General features: G+C 60.0%; 1 protein-coding gene across 6 annotated transcripts in view; it reads left to right on the forward strand.

The window, feature by feature from the left end:
* The window catches only part of NEDD4L (NEDD4 like E3 ubiquitin protein ligase), a 271,293-nt gene extending 256,703 nt beyond the window's left edge, over positions 1-14,590 (forward strand). For all 6 annotated transcript variants that reach the window (XM_055127176.1, XM_055127175.1, XM_055127178.1 and 3 more), the window contains 9 exons: positions 374-444; positions 596-691; positions 2,299-2,372; positions 4,351-4,411; positions 5,457-5,516; positions 6,568-6,675; positions 8,375-8,471; positions 9,037-9,109; positions 11,718-14,590. In XM_055127176.1, the coding sequence (XP_054983151.1) occupies positions 374-444; positions 596-691; positions 2,299-2,372; positions 4,351-4,411; positions 5,457-5,516; positions 6,568-6,675; positions 8,375-8,471; positions 9,037-9,109; positions 11,718-11,820 (743 nt within the window). In that variant the 3' untranslated portion in view covers positions 11,821-14,590. The remainder of the gene's footprint in view (positions 1-373; positions 445-595; positions 692-2,298; positions 2,373-4,350; positions 4,412-5,456; positions 5,517-6,567; positions 6,676-8,374; positions 8,472-9,036; positions 9,110-11,717) is intronic.
* The last annotated feature ends 563 nt before the right edge of the window (positions 14,591-15,153 follow it).

The raw sequence follows: 15,153 nt of genomic DNA on the forward strand, positions 1-15,153 counted from the left end.
CTTCAGATGTTCCGTCCTGTCTGTCCTCCGAACCCAAGGCTGGGACCGGGGTGACGCTCAAAAGGCTGAGCACTGGCTGTGCCTGCAGACTCCGGGCCCAGTACCGGGACCACGGGGTCCCCGAGCATGGCGGGACTCAGTCCCCAGGACCACGGGGTCCCTGAGCACGACGGGACTCAGTCCCCAGGACCACAGGGTCCCCGAGCACGATGGGACACAGTCTCCAGAACCACGGGGTCCCCGAGCACGGCTGGGCCAGTCCCCAGGACCACGGGCATCCCCCAGCACTGCTGAGAATGTTCCGGAAGCAGACCGGAGCAGAGTCTGTCTGCTCGTGGCCCTCGGCTGAGTCGAACCCTTCTCCCCACCGCAGGCTTCTTCATCAGACCCTTTTACAAGATGATGCTGGGGAAGCAGATCACGCTGAACGACATGGAGTCCGTGGTAAGTGACCGTGTGGGAGTGGTTTGGGGGGAGCTGAGGCAAGGGGGCGCCCTTCTAACAGGGGTCTCAGGCGGCTGGGGAGCTGCCTCTGTGGTTAGCGTGAGATCTTGAGGGGCGAGCCTCAGGCCCATTCCCGGCATCGTTTCTGCAGGACAGCGAGTATTACAACTCTCTGAAATGGATCTTAGAGAACGACCCCACGGAGCTGGACCTCATGTTCTGCATCGACGAGGAGAACTTCGGACAGGTAGGACGGGCCTGGCCCGCGGGCCCTCAGGGTTCATGACCACCGCCGGGTACCAGCCCCTCAGCGTCACCCTAGGAACCCAAACCCCAGTGCCAAGCCAACAGCGTGTCCAGGCCCCGCGCCAGGAGTCACTCCACCCCTCCCACCCCGTCAGGGGTCGCCTTCCCGTTCTGCAGCTCCCTGGGCATCGCAGCCCTGAGAGCAGCCCGCCTCGGCGCCGTGACTGGCTGGCAGGGGGGCAGGGCTTACATTTATCAGCTCGCTCTGTGGCATGTGTCTCTGACGGAAAATGCCGTCACTGCAGGGAGCAGCAAGCAGCCTCCGAGGGAAAACCAATGGGCTCAGTAATAAATGGCAACCCAGCTTTATTAGCCGCCACCGCAGGGCCACGACGAACGAGCCCGTCCACCGGCCTCCCTAGGGGAAGCTGCCCAGCACCTCACACGGAAAATCTGGGCAGAGGGGCGGAGCCAGCACTGGGGGGACACATAGGGGCTATAAGCTGAAAATACAAGGAGAGAGAACCAGGCTGGAAGGCGCTGACACCGTGTCCTGGAGCCACCCCCGGCTGGCGTGGGGCGCCCCCTCCTGAACAGCAGGAGACAGCGGCGTGTGGTCGGAGACTAAACGGATAAAGGCGCCAGCTCTGTGGCCGGACTGTCACCAATCTGTGCTGGACAGTCCCCCAGAGACGCCCCCTGCAGCTCTCGTGGCAGACCTGAGCCTGTGCCCCACGGCATTAGGAGAAGCCCTCTGCCTCCGGGTGATGCTCAGACACACGGGGGGTGCACACAGGACAGACAGCAGCACAGAGCCCCCCGCCAGGGTGCAGGCGTGGCCGGTGTTGAGAAGGGGAGCCGGGGGCCGTGTTGGCATCTGCCAGAGTTCGGGGGGCCGGAATCCCTTCCCCGGAAAATTTCTTTTCTCCCGGTGCATGCCACGTGCACGTCAATCCTCGGCCGGGCTTGCTGTGGGCACGCGCGTGAGAGTGGGCAGGGAGAAAGGGGTCTGGCTCTGACTCCTTGTCTGGGTTGGGTCCGGCTCTGCGGAGCCCCGGGACTGTCCACCTGCAGGGAAGGCCGGCGCGTGGCTGCAGAGGACCTCCCCACCCAACCTGCACACATCGCTGGCTTTGTCCCCTAAGTCCGTGTGTTTACGGCTCACTGTGTTGCATACTTCTTTTTGTCACGACTCTGGAATCTGATTTTCAGAAATACACAAAGCGTTATCAGGATTCGGCGTTCCACCATGTCGACAGACGTGCCCTGTCTTTTCTGCTGCACGTAATTAATTTCTTGATAAATGAATAACAGATGAAAACAAAATAGCACCAGCTCTGCCGTGGGCAGCACACGAGGAATAATTAAAACTCATAAATAACCATTAAGCAGTTTGCCTTTAACGATCGCATCTTTCAGCGTGCACCGTCTTGGCAGTTTGAAAGGCCTTGTTAGCCCCCCCCCGCCCCCCCGGTGCCCAGAGCCCTTTTTCTGGGAGCTGCTTCCAAAGGAGTTTCTCTTCTCCTGTAGGGTAAGACGTGACTCAGGAGTGACACGCAAAATGACTTTGTGACATTTGACCGCTGCTTTTTCTCTTTGCAATCACAGACGTACCAAGTGGATCTGAAGCCCAATGGGTCAGAAATAATGGTCACCAATGAGAACAAAAGGGAATATATTGAGTACGTATCCCCACGCTTCCTTCGCCTTGTATTCTCTGGGGCCACACATTTGGTTGGCGTCCCTTCGTCCCTTGCCGGGACCACTCATGCGTGTGACAGACAAGCTCTGATGCCGTGAGCCAGAGGTCAGTTACGGCAAGGCAAGTAAGTGGACGCCTCTCTCGGCTGCTGTGAGGGGTCGCATGGAGGCACGGTGCAGGGCAGTGTGGTCAGGGCACACTGCAGGGCAGCGGGTCTGAAGGGGAGCCTTGGAGCAGGGGACTCAGTGGCAGTGACCCCGGGCTGGCGTCAGGACCATGCAGACACAGTACTGCAGCTCTTTGAACTTCTTTTTTTTTTTTTTTTGGGCCTCTTGGGTCACACCCAGTGATACTCAGGGGTTACTCCTGGCTCTGCACTCAGAAATCACTGTTGGCAGGACCCTGTGGGATGCCAGGGATCGAACCCTGGGCAGACACCCTCCCCGCTGTGCTCTCACTCGGGCCTCTCCTCCGTCTTCTTTGCCCCGTGAATGGTATCTGGTATTTGTCATCCTCTTGACCCCGTCCTCGGCTTCAGTTTGTGGGACTCCCTTGGAGTCCCAGGGCATCGGTTCTCACTTTGGCGACCGTTATCTCTCGTGGGCACAGTCTGCCTTCCTCTGGGGGTGCTTCAGACGCACAATTTGGGTGGTTTCCAGGTGGCTGTGGTGCAGGGATGAGGCTGGGGCCGTCTTGCTGGGACCTCGGGCACTGAGTGTCGTGCAGATGGTTTTTTGGTTTTTTGGGGTTTTTTGTGTTTTTGTTGGGTGTTTGTTTGTTTGTTTGCTTTTTGGGTCACACCCAGTGATACACAGGGGTTACTCCTGGCTCATGCACTCAGGAATTAATCCAGGTGGTGCTTGGGGACCATATAGGATGCTGGGAATCGAACTGGGGTCAGCCGTGTGCAAGGCAAACACCCTCCCCGCTGTGCTATCGCTCCAGCCCCACATGTCGTGCAGGTGACAGCGGGGTGAGTTCCCCTCTTCCTGTCAGCTGTTTCCACCTGCCCGTCCCATCCTCACTCTTGGCTTATCAGAGGACAGGGCTCGGGAGCTTTGACCTGGGGTCTTAGTCTGTCTGCCCGTGACCGGCTATGAAGGTGGCCATCTCCGCCCAGAGCCTGGAGGCGCCTCCTTGGAGATCCCCGGCACAGCTCGGAGGGCGGGCTTTAAAGCATCAGCCCCTCTGTCTGCACTTCCAGGCCCTTAGAACCCGTGCACGTGCTCCGTGGCTCCGGCTGATGGGGGCACCCTGGATGGGGAGTGAGGCCGACAGCCTCCTCGAGTAAAGGACTCGGCCCCACCCGCACTGGCCCCTGCTGGCTGGCCCGCAGGCACCCAGAGCACCATCCTGCCTGGTGCGTGGCCGTGTGCGGTCTGTGCCCCAGCCGGGCCACAAGGGAATGGTGCCACAGCCCACGGGCTCTTTGCCCACCCACACCTTGAATGACGCTGGGGGGCTCCCCTGGTCCGCTGGCAGATCACAATGACAGGGGGGAGCAGGGATGTTGCTCTTCCTGTTTCTGCAGCTCTTTGCCCTCGGGAATGGGACTAGCTCGCTGGGGAACTCTCTGCAGTGGTTGAAAACCAGCATCGTTGGATGGGCTTTCGGGTTCCGTATGAGGGGGTGGGGAGGTCCCGCAGACACAGACGGGCACATGGAGGAGCTGCTGCCCCCCACCCCCCACCTCCATCCCTTCGCTTTGCACTTAGAGGAGAAACCCACGGGGCCACGTGTATTTGGCAGCTTGGTTAAGGGGGGACACGTGGAGAGGCCCGAGCGTCTCAAACTCAGCGTTTGAGGTCCGGGGGGCGGGCGGGCTCCAGGGAAGGGCTGTACAGGGCTCAGGGCCGGACTGGGCCAGCTGGGGAGATGCAGCCGTGGGGGGGTGCGGGTAGCACACACTGAGGGGGTGAGGGGGGAGGGTGCTCACAGCCCGCTCCGCTCTCTCCCAGCCTGGTGATCCAGTGGCGGTTTGTGAACAGAGTCCAGAAGCAGATGAACGCCTTCCTGGAGGTAGGTGCCAGCCCGGGCGCCCCAGGGAGAGGAGAGGGCACCACCCCCACCCCCACCCCCACGCCCCACCCCGGGACCCACCTGTTTGGTCGCTGGCCTGCCGCCGGCTTGGTTCTTCCTTGGGTGCTTGTCTCTCAGTTGCCCTTTTGATACACTCGGCACAGACGAAGGTGCGGGTGCCGCCCGCTGCCCGTGGGCCTGTGTGTGGGGCGCAGGGAGCGGGGAGGCCGCGTTCCCTGACCCTGGGGGGGAGCTGGAGGCTTTGGACTCAGAGCTGGGCTCACCCCTGACCGCACAGGAACGTAAAATCTGGGTCTTCAGCCGAGTCTCTGGACTTCATTCACTTGGGTTTCAGCAGGGCCGTCCTCAGCGGTGCCCAGGACCACCGGGGTTGCCCCCAGCAGTGCTTGGAGAGACCCTGCAAGTGGGGTGCACACGGAGGGCCTCACCGTGTGAGCCATCTCCCTGGCCCTTGACTGTAGTTTATCGGGGAGGCGGGGGCAGGGTAAAGCCCCCCCCCAGCCTGTCCCTGGAGGCCTCCCAGCCCAGCAGGCGGGAAAGAGGGTCCAGATTCCCCGCGCAAGTCTCCCACGAGAGGGAAGGCGGGTGCGGCCTGTGCCCAGGGGCCCCGGGAATGGGCTTTTCGACCTGCCCTCCGCGGCTGGTCTTTGAGGACACGCCCGAGAGAGCGCCCCGGGCACGGGCACACCCCTGCACACAGCTCGCTCCAGTGCCGGTCCCTGACACTCCTTGGCAAGCGCCAAGAGTGACCCTGAGCAGAGCCAGAGGTAGCCCTGGCGCGCCACTGCGTTCGACCCCCCAAACCGAAACAAGCCCAAGAGCAGAAACAGACGCGCTGTGCGAGGGTGTGGGCGGGACCCTGCGTTTCACGGGCCGTTCCCCAGACCCCCTGCTGGCTCTCGTTACTGGGACGACAGCTGGCGGTGGCCGTCCCTGTGGGGACACATGTCCCCACATGCCGTTGTCATTCGTCGAGGAGCTGATCCTTTTCCCGCCTGACCCAGTAACGTCTGCTCTCTCGCAGGGCTTCACGGAGCTGCTGCCCATCGACCTGATTAAAATCTTTGACGAGAACGAGCTGGAGGTGCGCGTTGCGGACACTCTCTGGACAGGGGCCCTTTCTAGAGTGCCCCCCACCCCTGCGGGCCGGGGCAGTCGCCGCGTTGCCATCAATCACACCCTGTTTTTCTAACCTTTCATCTCATCCCTGGAGACGTTTCTTACCCGATTGAACTGGAGCAATTTTCCTATATAGTTTCATACGGTTCATATACCCCACGTTTTCACAAAAGAGAAAGAAAGAAACGGGGGCACATAGAGTCCGCAGCGACGACGCGATGGAATCGGGCGGAGATGAGTCTGGGCCGTCTCTGGCCGGGCTCTCGGCCCCGCGGTGCTGGGGAGTTGAGCGGGGGCCAAGATATTGCCGCCCCCGTCCCCTTGCCCAGGACGGGGCTGTCCTCTGCTTGGCCCCGAGTGTCGGGTTGGGGTGCTCCTGCTCCAGCAGAGCCTGGTCTGGGGGTCTGGGCAGTGGCGAGGGAGGGGGCAGTCACTGGCCGGTGGCTCGGGCTGCACCCCCTCATCCCAATCGCCAGCGACTCGGCCGGGAGGCGAGAGTGCGCCTGGGCAGTCGGCCGCCTTCCCCTGGTCTGTGTCTGGACAGGGGGACCAGGGTTAGGACGGGGGGTGGCTCGCATGAGGCTGTCCCAGCAGCCAGGAGCATCAGCCCATGCAAAGCCAAGGACCCACCCACATCTCATGCAGGCAAAGGGGGGTCGGGGCCCCGGGGGGCACTTGACACCGTTGCCCCAACCCCATCCCAGGAAACGCTGCTCAAAGAACGGCCTTCTGGCCGCTTACCTGAAAACAGAAACTTCAGAACCTCCCGGGCTTCTGGGCCCAGGCTCATTCCTGTTTCGGGGGGTCCCTCTGTAGAGCACCCCTTGTCTTCTGTCCAGAGAACCTTCCCTGGCTCGGGACACATGAGACGTCCCCCTCGTTTTCATGGGTGCTGGTGGTCTCTGCACGGGGCGGAATCCAGGCGGGGGGGTGTGGAGACTCTCCCGGGGGCAGGATCGTGGAGTCCCCTGGCGTGGGCCTGGCCCCTCTGGGACACAGGTCACTCTCCCTTCCAGTTGCTGATGTGTGGCCTTGGAGACGTGGACGTGAACGACTGGAGGCAGCACTCGATCTACAAGAACGGCTACTGCCCCAACCACCCTGTCATCCAGTGGTTCTGGAAGGTACGGGGAGGGGGGGGCGACCACCCACCCCACTGCCCCTCCCTGAGCTCTTTGCTTCCTGCCCAGTCCGGGTCGGGCCTGAGGACTCCAAATGTGCATCTTCTATCTAGTGCTGGACATCAGAATCTGCGCTAGGCCCCGCGGCCTCGCTGTCCCCATAACCCAGAGGCTCCTGAGCTGATGGGCCCGCCACCCCCGCTTCACAAACACCCCCGAGAAAGGGACGAAAGGGGGGGCTGGAGTGATAGCACAGTGGGTAGGGCGTTTGCCTTGCACGCGGCGGACTCGGGTTCAATTCCCAGCATTTTTATGGTCCCCTAAGCACCGCCAGGGGTAATTCCTGAGTGCAGAGCCAGGAGTAATCCCTGTGCATCGCCGGGTGTGACCCAAAAAAGCCAAAAAAAAAAAAAAAAAGGGACGAAAGGAACCTTCTTTAAGTGAACAAATAGGAAGCACCCTGCAAATTGTATCTGAGTTTCACCTTGGGCTGGCAGCTGTGTCCCCCCACTCTGGGGCCCCTGGGCGTGCTGGGCACTTCTTGAGTGAGGGTGGGCCTGCCCACAGCCCCTGGCCCATACTCAGAGCATAAGAAAGAATAGATAACGTGGGGCTGGAGTGATAGCACAGTGGGGAGGGCATTTACCTTGCACACAGCCGACCCGGGTTCAATTCCCAGCATCCCATATGGTCCCCCAAGCACCGCCAGGGGTAATTCCTGAGTGCAGAGCCAGGAGTAACCCTTGAGCACCACCGGGTATGACCCAAAAATAATTAATTTATAACATCTCAGGGCACAAATGTGTTTCAGGGGCCAGCTTTCCCCAAGGTGCCATTTGGGGTGGGAAAATCATGCCCCGGTTTTAGGTTTCGGTAATTCCAGCAGATGGTTGGGCCTTTCTGTCAGAGATGACTCCTGGGCCCTCCGGGAGAGACTCTGCCCCCTCTGTCGTCCCGTCACTCGCAGCAAGACCAGATGCAAATAGAGCCGGGTTGGCATTCTCGGGCGGGGTTCGCCTTCCTTCCGTGGCACTTAGAGGTGCTACGACCTAGGGAAGACAAGGGGGTCCCGGGGAAGGTGAAGAACCGCCTGCAAGGAAGCAGGCCCAGGGGCACGGCTGCTGTGCCCCCTCAGAAGCCGCTTCCCGTGACCCGGGCACCAGCGGTTTCAGCACAGCCCGGGGAGAGCCCCAGAGACGAGAGACCAGCCTGGTCTCCAGCCCTGGCCCCAGTTCCCACTGCCCTGAGCACCAAGGGCGTCACAGCAGCGCAGGCTCTGTCCGGGGATGCCCGCCTCGCCCTCGTGGGCTCATCGGACGTGCACATCACGTGATTCGAGAGACCGCGTCCCTCTTGGCCTCTGCTTTCCCACTATTCCAAGATGTCGTCTCCATAGAACTGGCCGTCGGCAGCCCCCACCCTCTGGCCCCCACCCCCAGCCCGGCTCCCTGCCAAGGATGCTCCTCTGGGTGTTCTCGGCTGGTCCCCGGAGGGGCAGGCCGAGCCCCCGGGCCCAGGGAATGCACACTTGGTCTCAGTGATTCCGAACTGTTGGCAGAAGGAAGGAACCTTGTGGCGCTTCTCAGATTAGAGCGTACGGAGGAACCCTCCGTTTGCAGGGTCCACCGTCCAGGCCTCCATTGCAGGGCAAAGGGGTCCCACCAGTGCCACCGGGCCCTAGTGACCTCCACTCTGTCCCCAGGCGGTGCTGCTGATGGACGCCGAGAAACGGATCCGGTTACTGCAGTTCGTCACTGGCACGTCCCGGGTACCTATGAATGGATTCGCCGAGCTCTACGGTAAGCACTGACTGTGGCCCTGGGTGGCTCCTCTCGGCCCCCAGAGCTGCCAGCCACGGTAGCCTGGGCCCCCGCCCCCAAGACCGCAGCCACCAGCCTGGCACAGGCTCGTTCTGTTTCAGCCACGGCATGGGCTGCCCTTCGCGCTCAGCCTCTCGCACCAACTAGACTGTGCAGGGCCCCGTGTGTGACTGTCAGGGACCCTCGCCCGCGGGAGTGGGACCCCTCGTTCATCCAGAGTGACTTCCCAGGGACAGGGCTCAGAGCGCTCGCCTCGCCTCGGGAGGCCCTGGGTTCGATCCCAGCACCTGGAGCTTTCTGAAACACTCCTGTCTCCTTTTTACCTCCACGGTTCATTTGCAGCATGCGGTGTAGACTTCTAGGACGCCCTGAGGGGCTGAGCTGTCTGCACTGTCCCCTGCGGCCATGTTTGTTAAACATGGAGGGTCTCCGGGGAAGGGGACCCAGAGGCTTGCAATGAGGTGGCCTGAGGGGGGGCGGGGCCGGGGTCTGCTTTTGGGGACCCCTGGCCGGGCCGCTGACCGTGTGTTCTCTTCCTGCGCAGGCTCCAACGGTCCTCAGCTGTTTACAATAGAGCAATGGGGGAGTCCCGAGAAACTGCCCAGAGCTCACACATGGTGAGTGCGTGTGTACAGGGGGGCAGAGGCTGGCCCCTGGCACCCCCATCCGTGTGTGGCCGGCCCTCAGCACGCGGGGCACGAGGCTGATCGCGTTGGCATGGCCGTGGGCAGTGCCAGCCCCTGCTGCAGCCTGTCGGGCCCTGAGGCCGGGTGTAGGGGGGGGAGAAGGCAGTCCCGAAACTCCCCCACCCTGAAGGTGCTTCGTCTGTGGTGAACGCCCCAGGGGCAGCCTTGCTCTTGCCTTTTTCTTTTGGGGGGGCCCTTCCTGGCAGTACTCCGCCCACTGGGCCACTCTACCCAGTGGCGTGATGCCGGGGAACCTCGGGGCCACGGCAGCGCTGCCCAGGGGCTGTGAGTTCCCCCGAGCTGTCTCCCCGGCCCGCAGGACTCTCAGAGGGCAGAGAGAACCCGCACACTGAGAGCAGGCGGGTTCATCCCCGGCCTCGGGTGGTCCCCTGAGCACCCCCGAGAGCAACCCAACACAGTTGGGAGTAGCCCCTCAGCACCTCCGGGTGTGCCCCCCACGAGAAATGACATAGGCCTGACGCACCCTCCAGTCACCCGTAAGTACCCGGGGTCTCGTGACCACGTGACGTGGCCAGAGGGAGGAAGAGGAGGCGCCTAGACACCGGGCGGCCCGGGCTGCCCTCAGCGGGCCTCGCACAGGCCAGAGCAGGCTCTCAGGCGGGCATTTCCCGTGGGCCTCGGCACTTCCTGCGTGCCTCAGCGTTGCCTGTGTGGCCGCGCTTCCTGTGATCCGCAGCACTTCCTGGGAGATGCAGCGCTTCCTAGGAAACTCGCCACTTCCTGCATGTCTAACCATTTTCGAGGCTGAGCACTTCCTGAGCTCTTCGTGTGAGCTGCAGCACTTCCTGGATGTCGAGTCACTTCCTAAGGTTGAGCACTTCCTGTGAGCCTCAGGACTTCCTACGAGCTGCAGCACTTCCTGGATGTCTGAGCCCCTCCCATGGCTTAGCACTTCCTGTCTCCCCACGCTGCCTGTTTGTCTCCGCACTCTGGGTGAATTGACCCACAGCTCACTTCCTCTCGGTGAACAGTTCTAAGGCAGGCCAGCTTCCTACTTCCTGATGAGGAAACTGAGGCACGTGTGCTGCCCGTCTGCCTAAATTCACTGCACCAGCATTTCCCACGCGTGCCTGGCACAAGACCCTCTTGTAAAGGGCCCTTTTCCGATCAGGGCCCTTGAGGCCCAGCAGGGCCCCAGGCCTGGCCTGTGACATTCCACCTTTGCCCGGAGGCTGCGGCTGCACCCCCTCCTCAGCGCTGGCTTCCAGAGGCCTCACAGCTGACACCACGCCTAAGCCCCTTCCCTGGGGAACACCCGCCTCCTGGAGCTGCCTGGAGACTCATGAGCCAGGCCCAGGAAGTGCTCGGCCCTGAATTCGGGGCCGCTTCTCGGTAACCCCATTCGGAACCATCAAGACTGAGGGCTCAGGGTGTCTCACGGACCGCGTGGGGCATTAGTGGACCTGCCGCTAAGAAACCGGAGCCTGTTTCTTACAACTGCCGGGGTCCTGAGTCATGGGGGTGGCCGTCGCCTTTGGAGCTGCAGGTGTCTGCAGGGCCACGGTTCCAAAGGCTGAGGCCACAGAAGCGGTTGGCTCGAGGCAGAGTCTGGAGCCCTCCAGGGTCCGAGCCTGGGCTCTCCTGACGCCTCTGTGACTTCAGGATGGTGCAGTCACCGCCTCACAGGGCGCTTGGGAGGGTTTTGAGAGTTTGAGCCCAGACCAGCACCCCCTTAACTTGCTCCTGCTCCGTCACCACTGGCTGGGTGAGGCCTGGCTGTGTGGCCCTTCCATACCCGTGACAGGCCTGTAGCTCCTCGTGCTATGACAGGCGACTCCAGACTCCACACACAGACGGGTCCGGGTAGCCCCAGGACGTGGCCAGGGCTGTGCCTGACTTTGTGTGACTGAGGGGGTAGCTTAGCTGTGGCGACCCACAGTCAATCAGAGGGAGAAACCTGCACTGAGGGATATGACGAGAGTTTCTCCAAGGGGAAAGATGCAATCTGGGGCCCGGCGAAGCTCAAGCCAGAGCAGCAGACACAGGCAGACAGAGCCATGCCACCCCTTGTGCCTCAGTCATGGGGGCTGTTGGTCGTGCTGCTCAGAGGGTCTCCCAGGAGCTTGCCTGGCTGTGGTACCTAAGAGTATATGTCAAGGTCAGTCAGAAAACCTGCGCTCTCCTCCGTGGCTGAGACAGCCCCCTGGGTCTGCAGAGCTTCGTTGCTGGGATTTATTTTGCAGCAGTTGAACCTCCTTGAGACAAGAGGGATAGTACAGGCATTAAGGCACTTGCTTGGCACACAGCCAAACCCAGGTTCAACCCCTGACCCCTTCTAAGGCCCTTCAGTAACCACCAGGAGTGACCTCTGAGTCCAAAACCAGGAGTAAGCCCTGAGCACTCCCAGGTGTGGCCGAAATAAATCCACCCCTCCCCCCTGTCCCCAAAAAAGAAAAAAACAAAAATGAACGTTGCCATCCTCCTCTCCCAGCACCCAGGAGCCCCCTCTGCTGAACCCCACAACTGCCTTTGCACCAGAGGAGGGGGCGGGCCCTCACCTGCACTTTCTCTCTTTCAGCTTTAATCGCCTTGATTTACCTCCATATGAAACCTTTGAAGATTTACGAGAGAAGCTTCTCATGGCGGTGGAGAATGCACAAGGGTTCGAGGGGGTAGATTAAACACCCCCACGTCCAGGAGAGGGTGTTCGTCCAGCAAGCCCTGCTTGCACTTTTGCATTTGCCTAACAGACTGCAGAGACGCCGGCCGGAAGCGCCGCGGCCGGCCGGCTGCCGGGGCAGAGCCTGGCCCGCCACTTGCCCCGGTCCCGCCGTGGGAAGCCAGGCCCAGGTCGCGTTCCTGCATTTTTCCGCCACAAATTACCAACCGGTTGACGTGTGCACTAATTACATTTCAGGAGGACTTAATCTATTTATGTTGTGCCTCTGTAGGCAAAGCCCTTAATAAATATTTTACATACTTTATAATGACAATGAATGGAATTAATCACTCTACAGGTATAGTATTACAGCTCATGTTTACTTTTTAAAATGATTTAGACCGATTTTCAGATTTTATTTCATTACGATTAAAGATGTCTCGTGTACTTGGAAAATTGAGCTTTTTTTTTTTTTTTGTATCTGGATATCATAACCAGGTTTAATGTCAGTGACATTGTTCTTTTTGGAGTTCTTGAGCAACAACCCCTTCACCCCCCTCGGCCTCTTACCTGATTCAGTTCAGAAGATTGCTCCTTTGTCCGAAAACCTTCCCTCGAGGAGTCCTTTGAGAGAATTTAGACTTTAACCTTAGGTATCATGATCATTTTTTTTTCATACTCCAAGAGAATGAAAACAAACTGGAGACTCTTTGTGTATAAATTCCGCACCCCCAGCTACGGGCCGAGAGAACTGTAACATAGCATGACAAGCCTCGTGGAGACTTGGAGGAGCCATCCCTAAGTTCTTCCTTAGGAGGGGGCCACGTTCTCCTCCTGGCTGAGAGGGGAAGCCACCGTTCCTGGGAGAAAAGCGGCTCCACCCTTCCCGACGCTGTCCAGTTGCTCCCTGATGACCTTCTCTTCGCCGTCTGGGGTGGAGGCGCGTGGATGGCGCTTGGCCCTGTAGAAACCAGCTCTGTGTCGTCTGCTGTTTGTACGCGTGTGTGAACTGTGGCCGATGTCGTGTTCCCTCCGCACCGACCCAGAAGGCACTTTACATGCCCCCCCGGATGTCACCTGGCGGTGTGGCCGCTGCCTGGGTTTCTCCTAAACATTCGGTGTGACGCTGCTTCCCTCTCCCGCCCCGTCCCGTCCGCGCCGTGTCTATTGATGATCGTGAACGTGGCCACTGGTGTACGCCGTGCGCCTGGACGTGAAACTGAGCCTCCAGACCTCACCCAGGAGTGGGCAGAAGTGCCCTCCGCCTGCCCTCGGCCGCCAGCTCCGATTGCCCGTCGAGTGTCGCATGCTCCGATGCCCGCATGTCTCAGCCGTGTCCTGTGCCCAGGCTCACGGACAGAGAAGACCGGGCACCCGTGCTGCAGGGCAGGGGGCCCGAGCACGTGGGCTCTCACTTGGGTCTGGGGGTGGCAGGGGGCGTGTTTTGAGAGAAAACCTAAGGCAGGGGGGAGGTGTGCAAACCTGCTGTTCTTTGTCATGGTCTTCTAGGTCCGCCGGCCGTCACGAGACCCCCATAGAGACGAGGACAGACGGTAGTTCGGGGGGGGGTTCAGTGTTGACTTAGAAGGAGCTTCTAAGGGAAGACTTTGCTTTGTGCCCAGGTCTGGATGGCTTGTGAGATACTGTGAATGTTTATAGCTGCCTTTTGAGTTGTCTAGAGGGGTGCTGGGTACCCCGCTGTCTCAAAGAAGGGGGATTCCTGCAGAGCTGAGCGTGGATTCCCTCTCTGTGTTGATTTTGAAACACCCAGTAGTGGTCGGAAAATTTAGTTGAAAAACTAGAAAACTACGATGTCATTCATTACTTCATCCATGTGTGGGTTTCCTGCCCTTCCCACCAGACTGAGCCCCCAGTTCGCCCTATTATGTCCCCCTCAGTCTGATCTTGGCTTTAAGATCGGCGCCAGCGTCTGGGCAATCCGGCTGGTGGTTATGGGGGAGATGCCCAACAATTCTAACCTAAGAAGTGGGGTTCCTCTATCATTTTGTTAAAACTGTTCCCCAAAACGCCAAACATTCACTTAGGGCGAATTAGAGACTAGAAAAGAAAACCCAGATATAAGATGAATGGATGAAACTCATCCAGATTCCCCCATTCGGTATTTCTGTCCCCTTCCTCCCTGACGTCAGTGAGGAGGAAATCGTGCTGGTTGGGGACAGCCATTTTCCCTTTCCTTCCAAATCCGATGCCCACGGTGATCGCCCGTGACTTCTTCTATCCGCAGTGGTCCTTGGTCTTGTCTTCTCTGAATCCTGACGCTCACTGTCCTCTCTGCCCCAAAAAAGGGCAGCACGCAGCCCACCCCAGCTGTTCCCGGGGTGCTACCCGCCTGGTCAGCAGGCCTGGGGAAACGTGAGGGTCTGTCCTAGCCCACCTGGGGCCCTGCATCTCTGCAGCCTCGTTTTCTGAGCGATGCCCTTTAGACTTGCCCTGGTTCCCTGAAGAAGGCCTGGGCAGAACCACGTGGGCTCGAAGCTGACCCAGGCCTGCCTGTTCTCTGCCCGAGCTGGCCCTGCTTCTCTCCCTGCTCGCTGGAGACTGCGTTTCAAAGCTCACCCTGGGGCCCGGCAGGAAGGGGCGCCCCTCTGTGCCCGCAGACCTGGTGCGTTTTAAGGGCTTGCTGGTTTGCCTGAAGCAGCTCCTCCCGTGGGCCCAAACGCCTCTCACTGGGTCTCCGGACCCTCGGGCCCTCACAAAGGGCAGAAAGCAGTTGGCCTGGTTCCATCTCTTTCTCCTTCTCCGGCCCCAGAACACAGGAGGATTCTGCGATTACGTGGTTCATCAGACCACGGGGCCCAGGGCCGTTTGACCTGGTCAGTCCTGGCTTGAAACCTGAGTTCAGGCGCCCCTGTCCGTGACTCATGGTTCTTACAGTTACTCATTGGCTCTCCGGGAGCTTGCCAAGTCTTACAGCTCTCAGTTAAAACTTCATCTCCAAAGAGAGCTGGGGTCAGGCTGCCCTGGAGCCCCCCGACCCACGCACGGCCCAGCAGTCTTTGTCCGCCGTCTGGTGTCGTCTTCAGCCTTTGCCAGTAGGGGGCACCGCTGTGCTAGGGGAAAACCTGGCCCCTTCCCTCCTGCCTGCCATGACTTCCTGCTACCTCTGTCTCCTCGGGGCTTTGGGGTGCATCAAACTAAGTCCTTTTCAAAAACTGCCAACTTCAGGTCTGAGATGGGTTGTTTCATTTTCGGTTTTTTAATCCTCAATCAAGTTCCCTTTGTACTTTAGGTTTGCAAAGCCAGGAGGTCGGGTGGGAGGGGTGGGGGGGGAGGTGATATTCTTTGGACCACTTTTGTTTTCATGTATCTAAGCCTTAAAGACACGAGTGGTGGC

This window comes from Sorex araneus, chromosome 2 (genome assembly GCF_027595985.1).
Source record: "Sorex araneus isolate mSorAra2 chromosome 2, mSorAra2.pri, whole genome shotgun sequence".
In the NCBI taxonomy this organism is placed as follows: domain Eukaryota; kingdom Metazoa; phylum Chordata; class Mammalia; order Eulipotyphla; family Soricidae; genus Sorex; species Sorex araneus.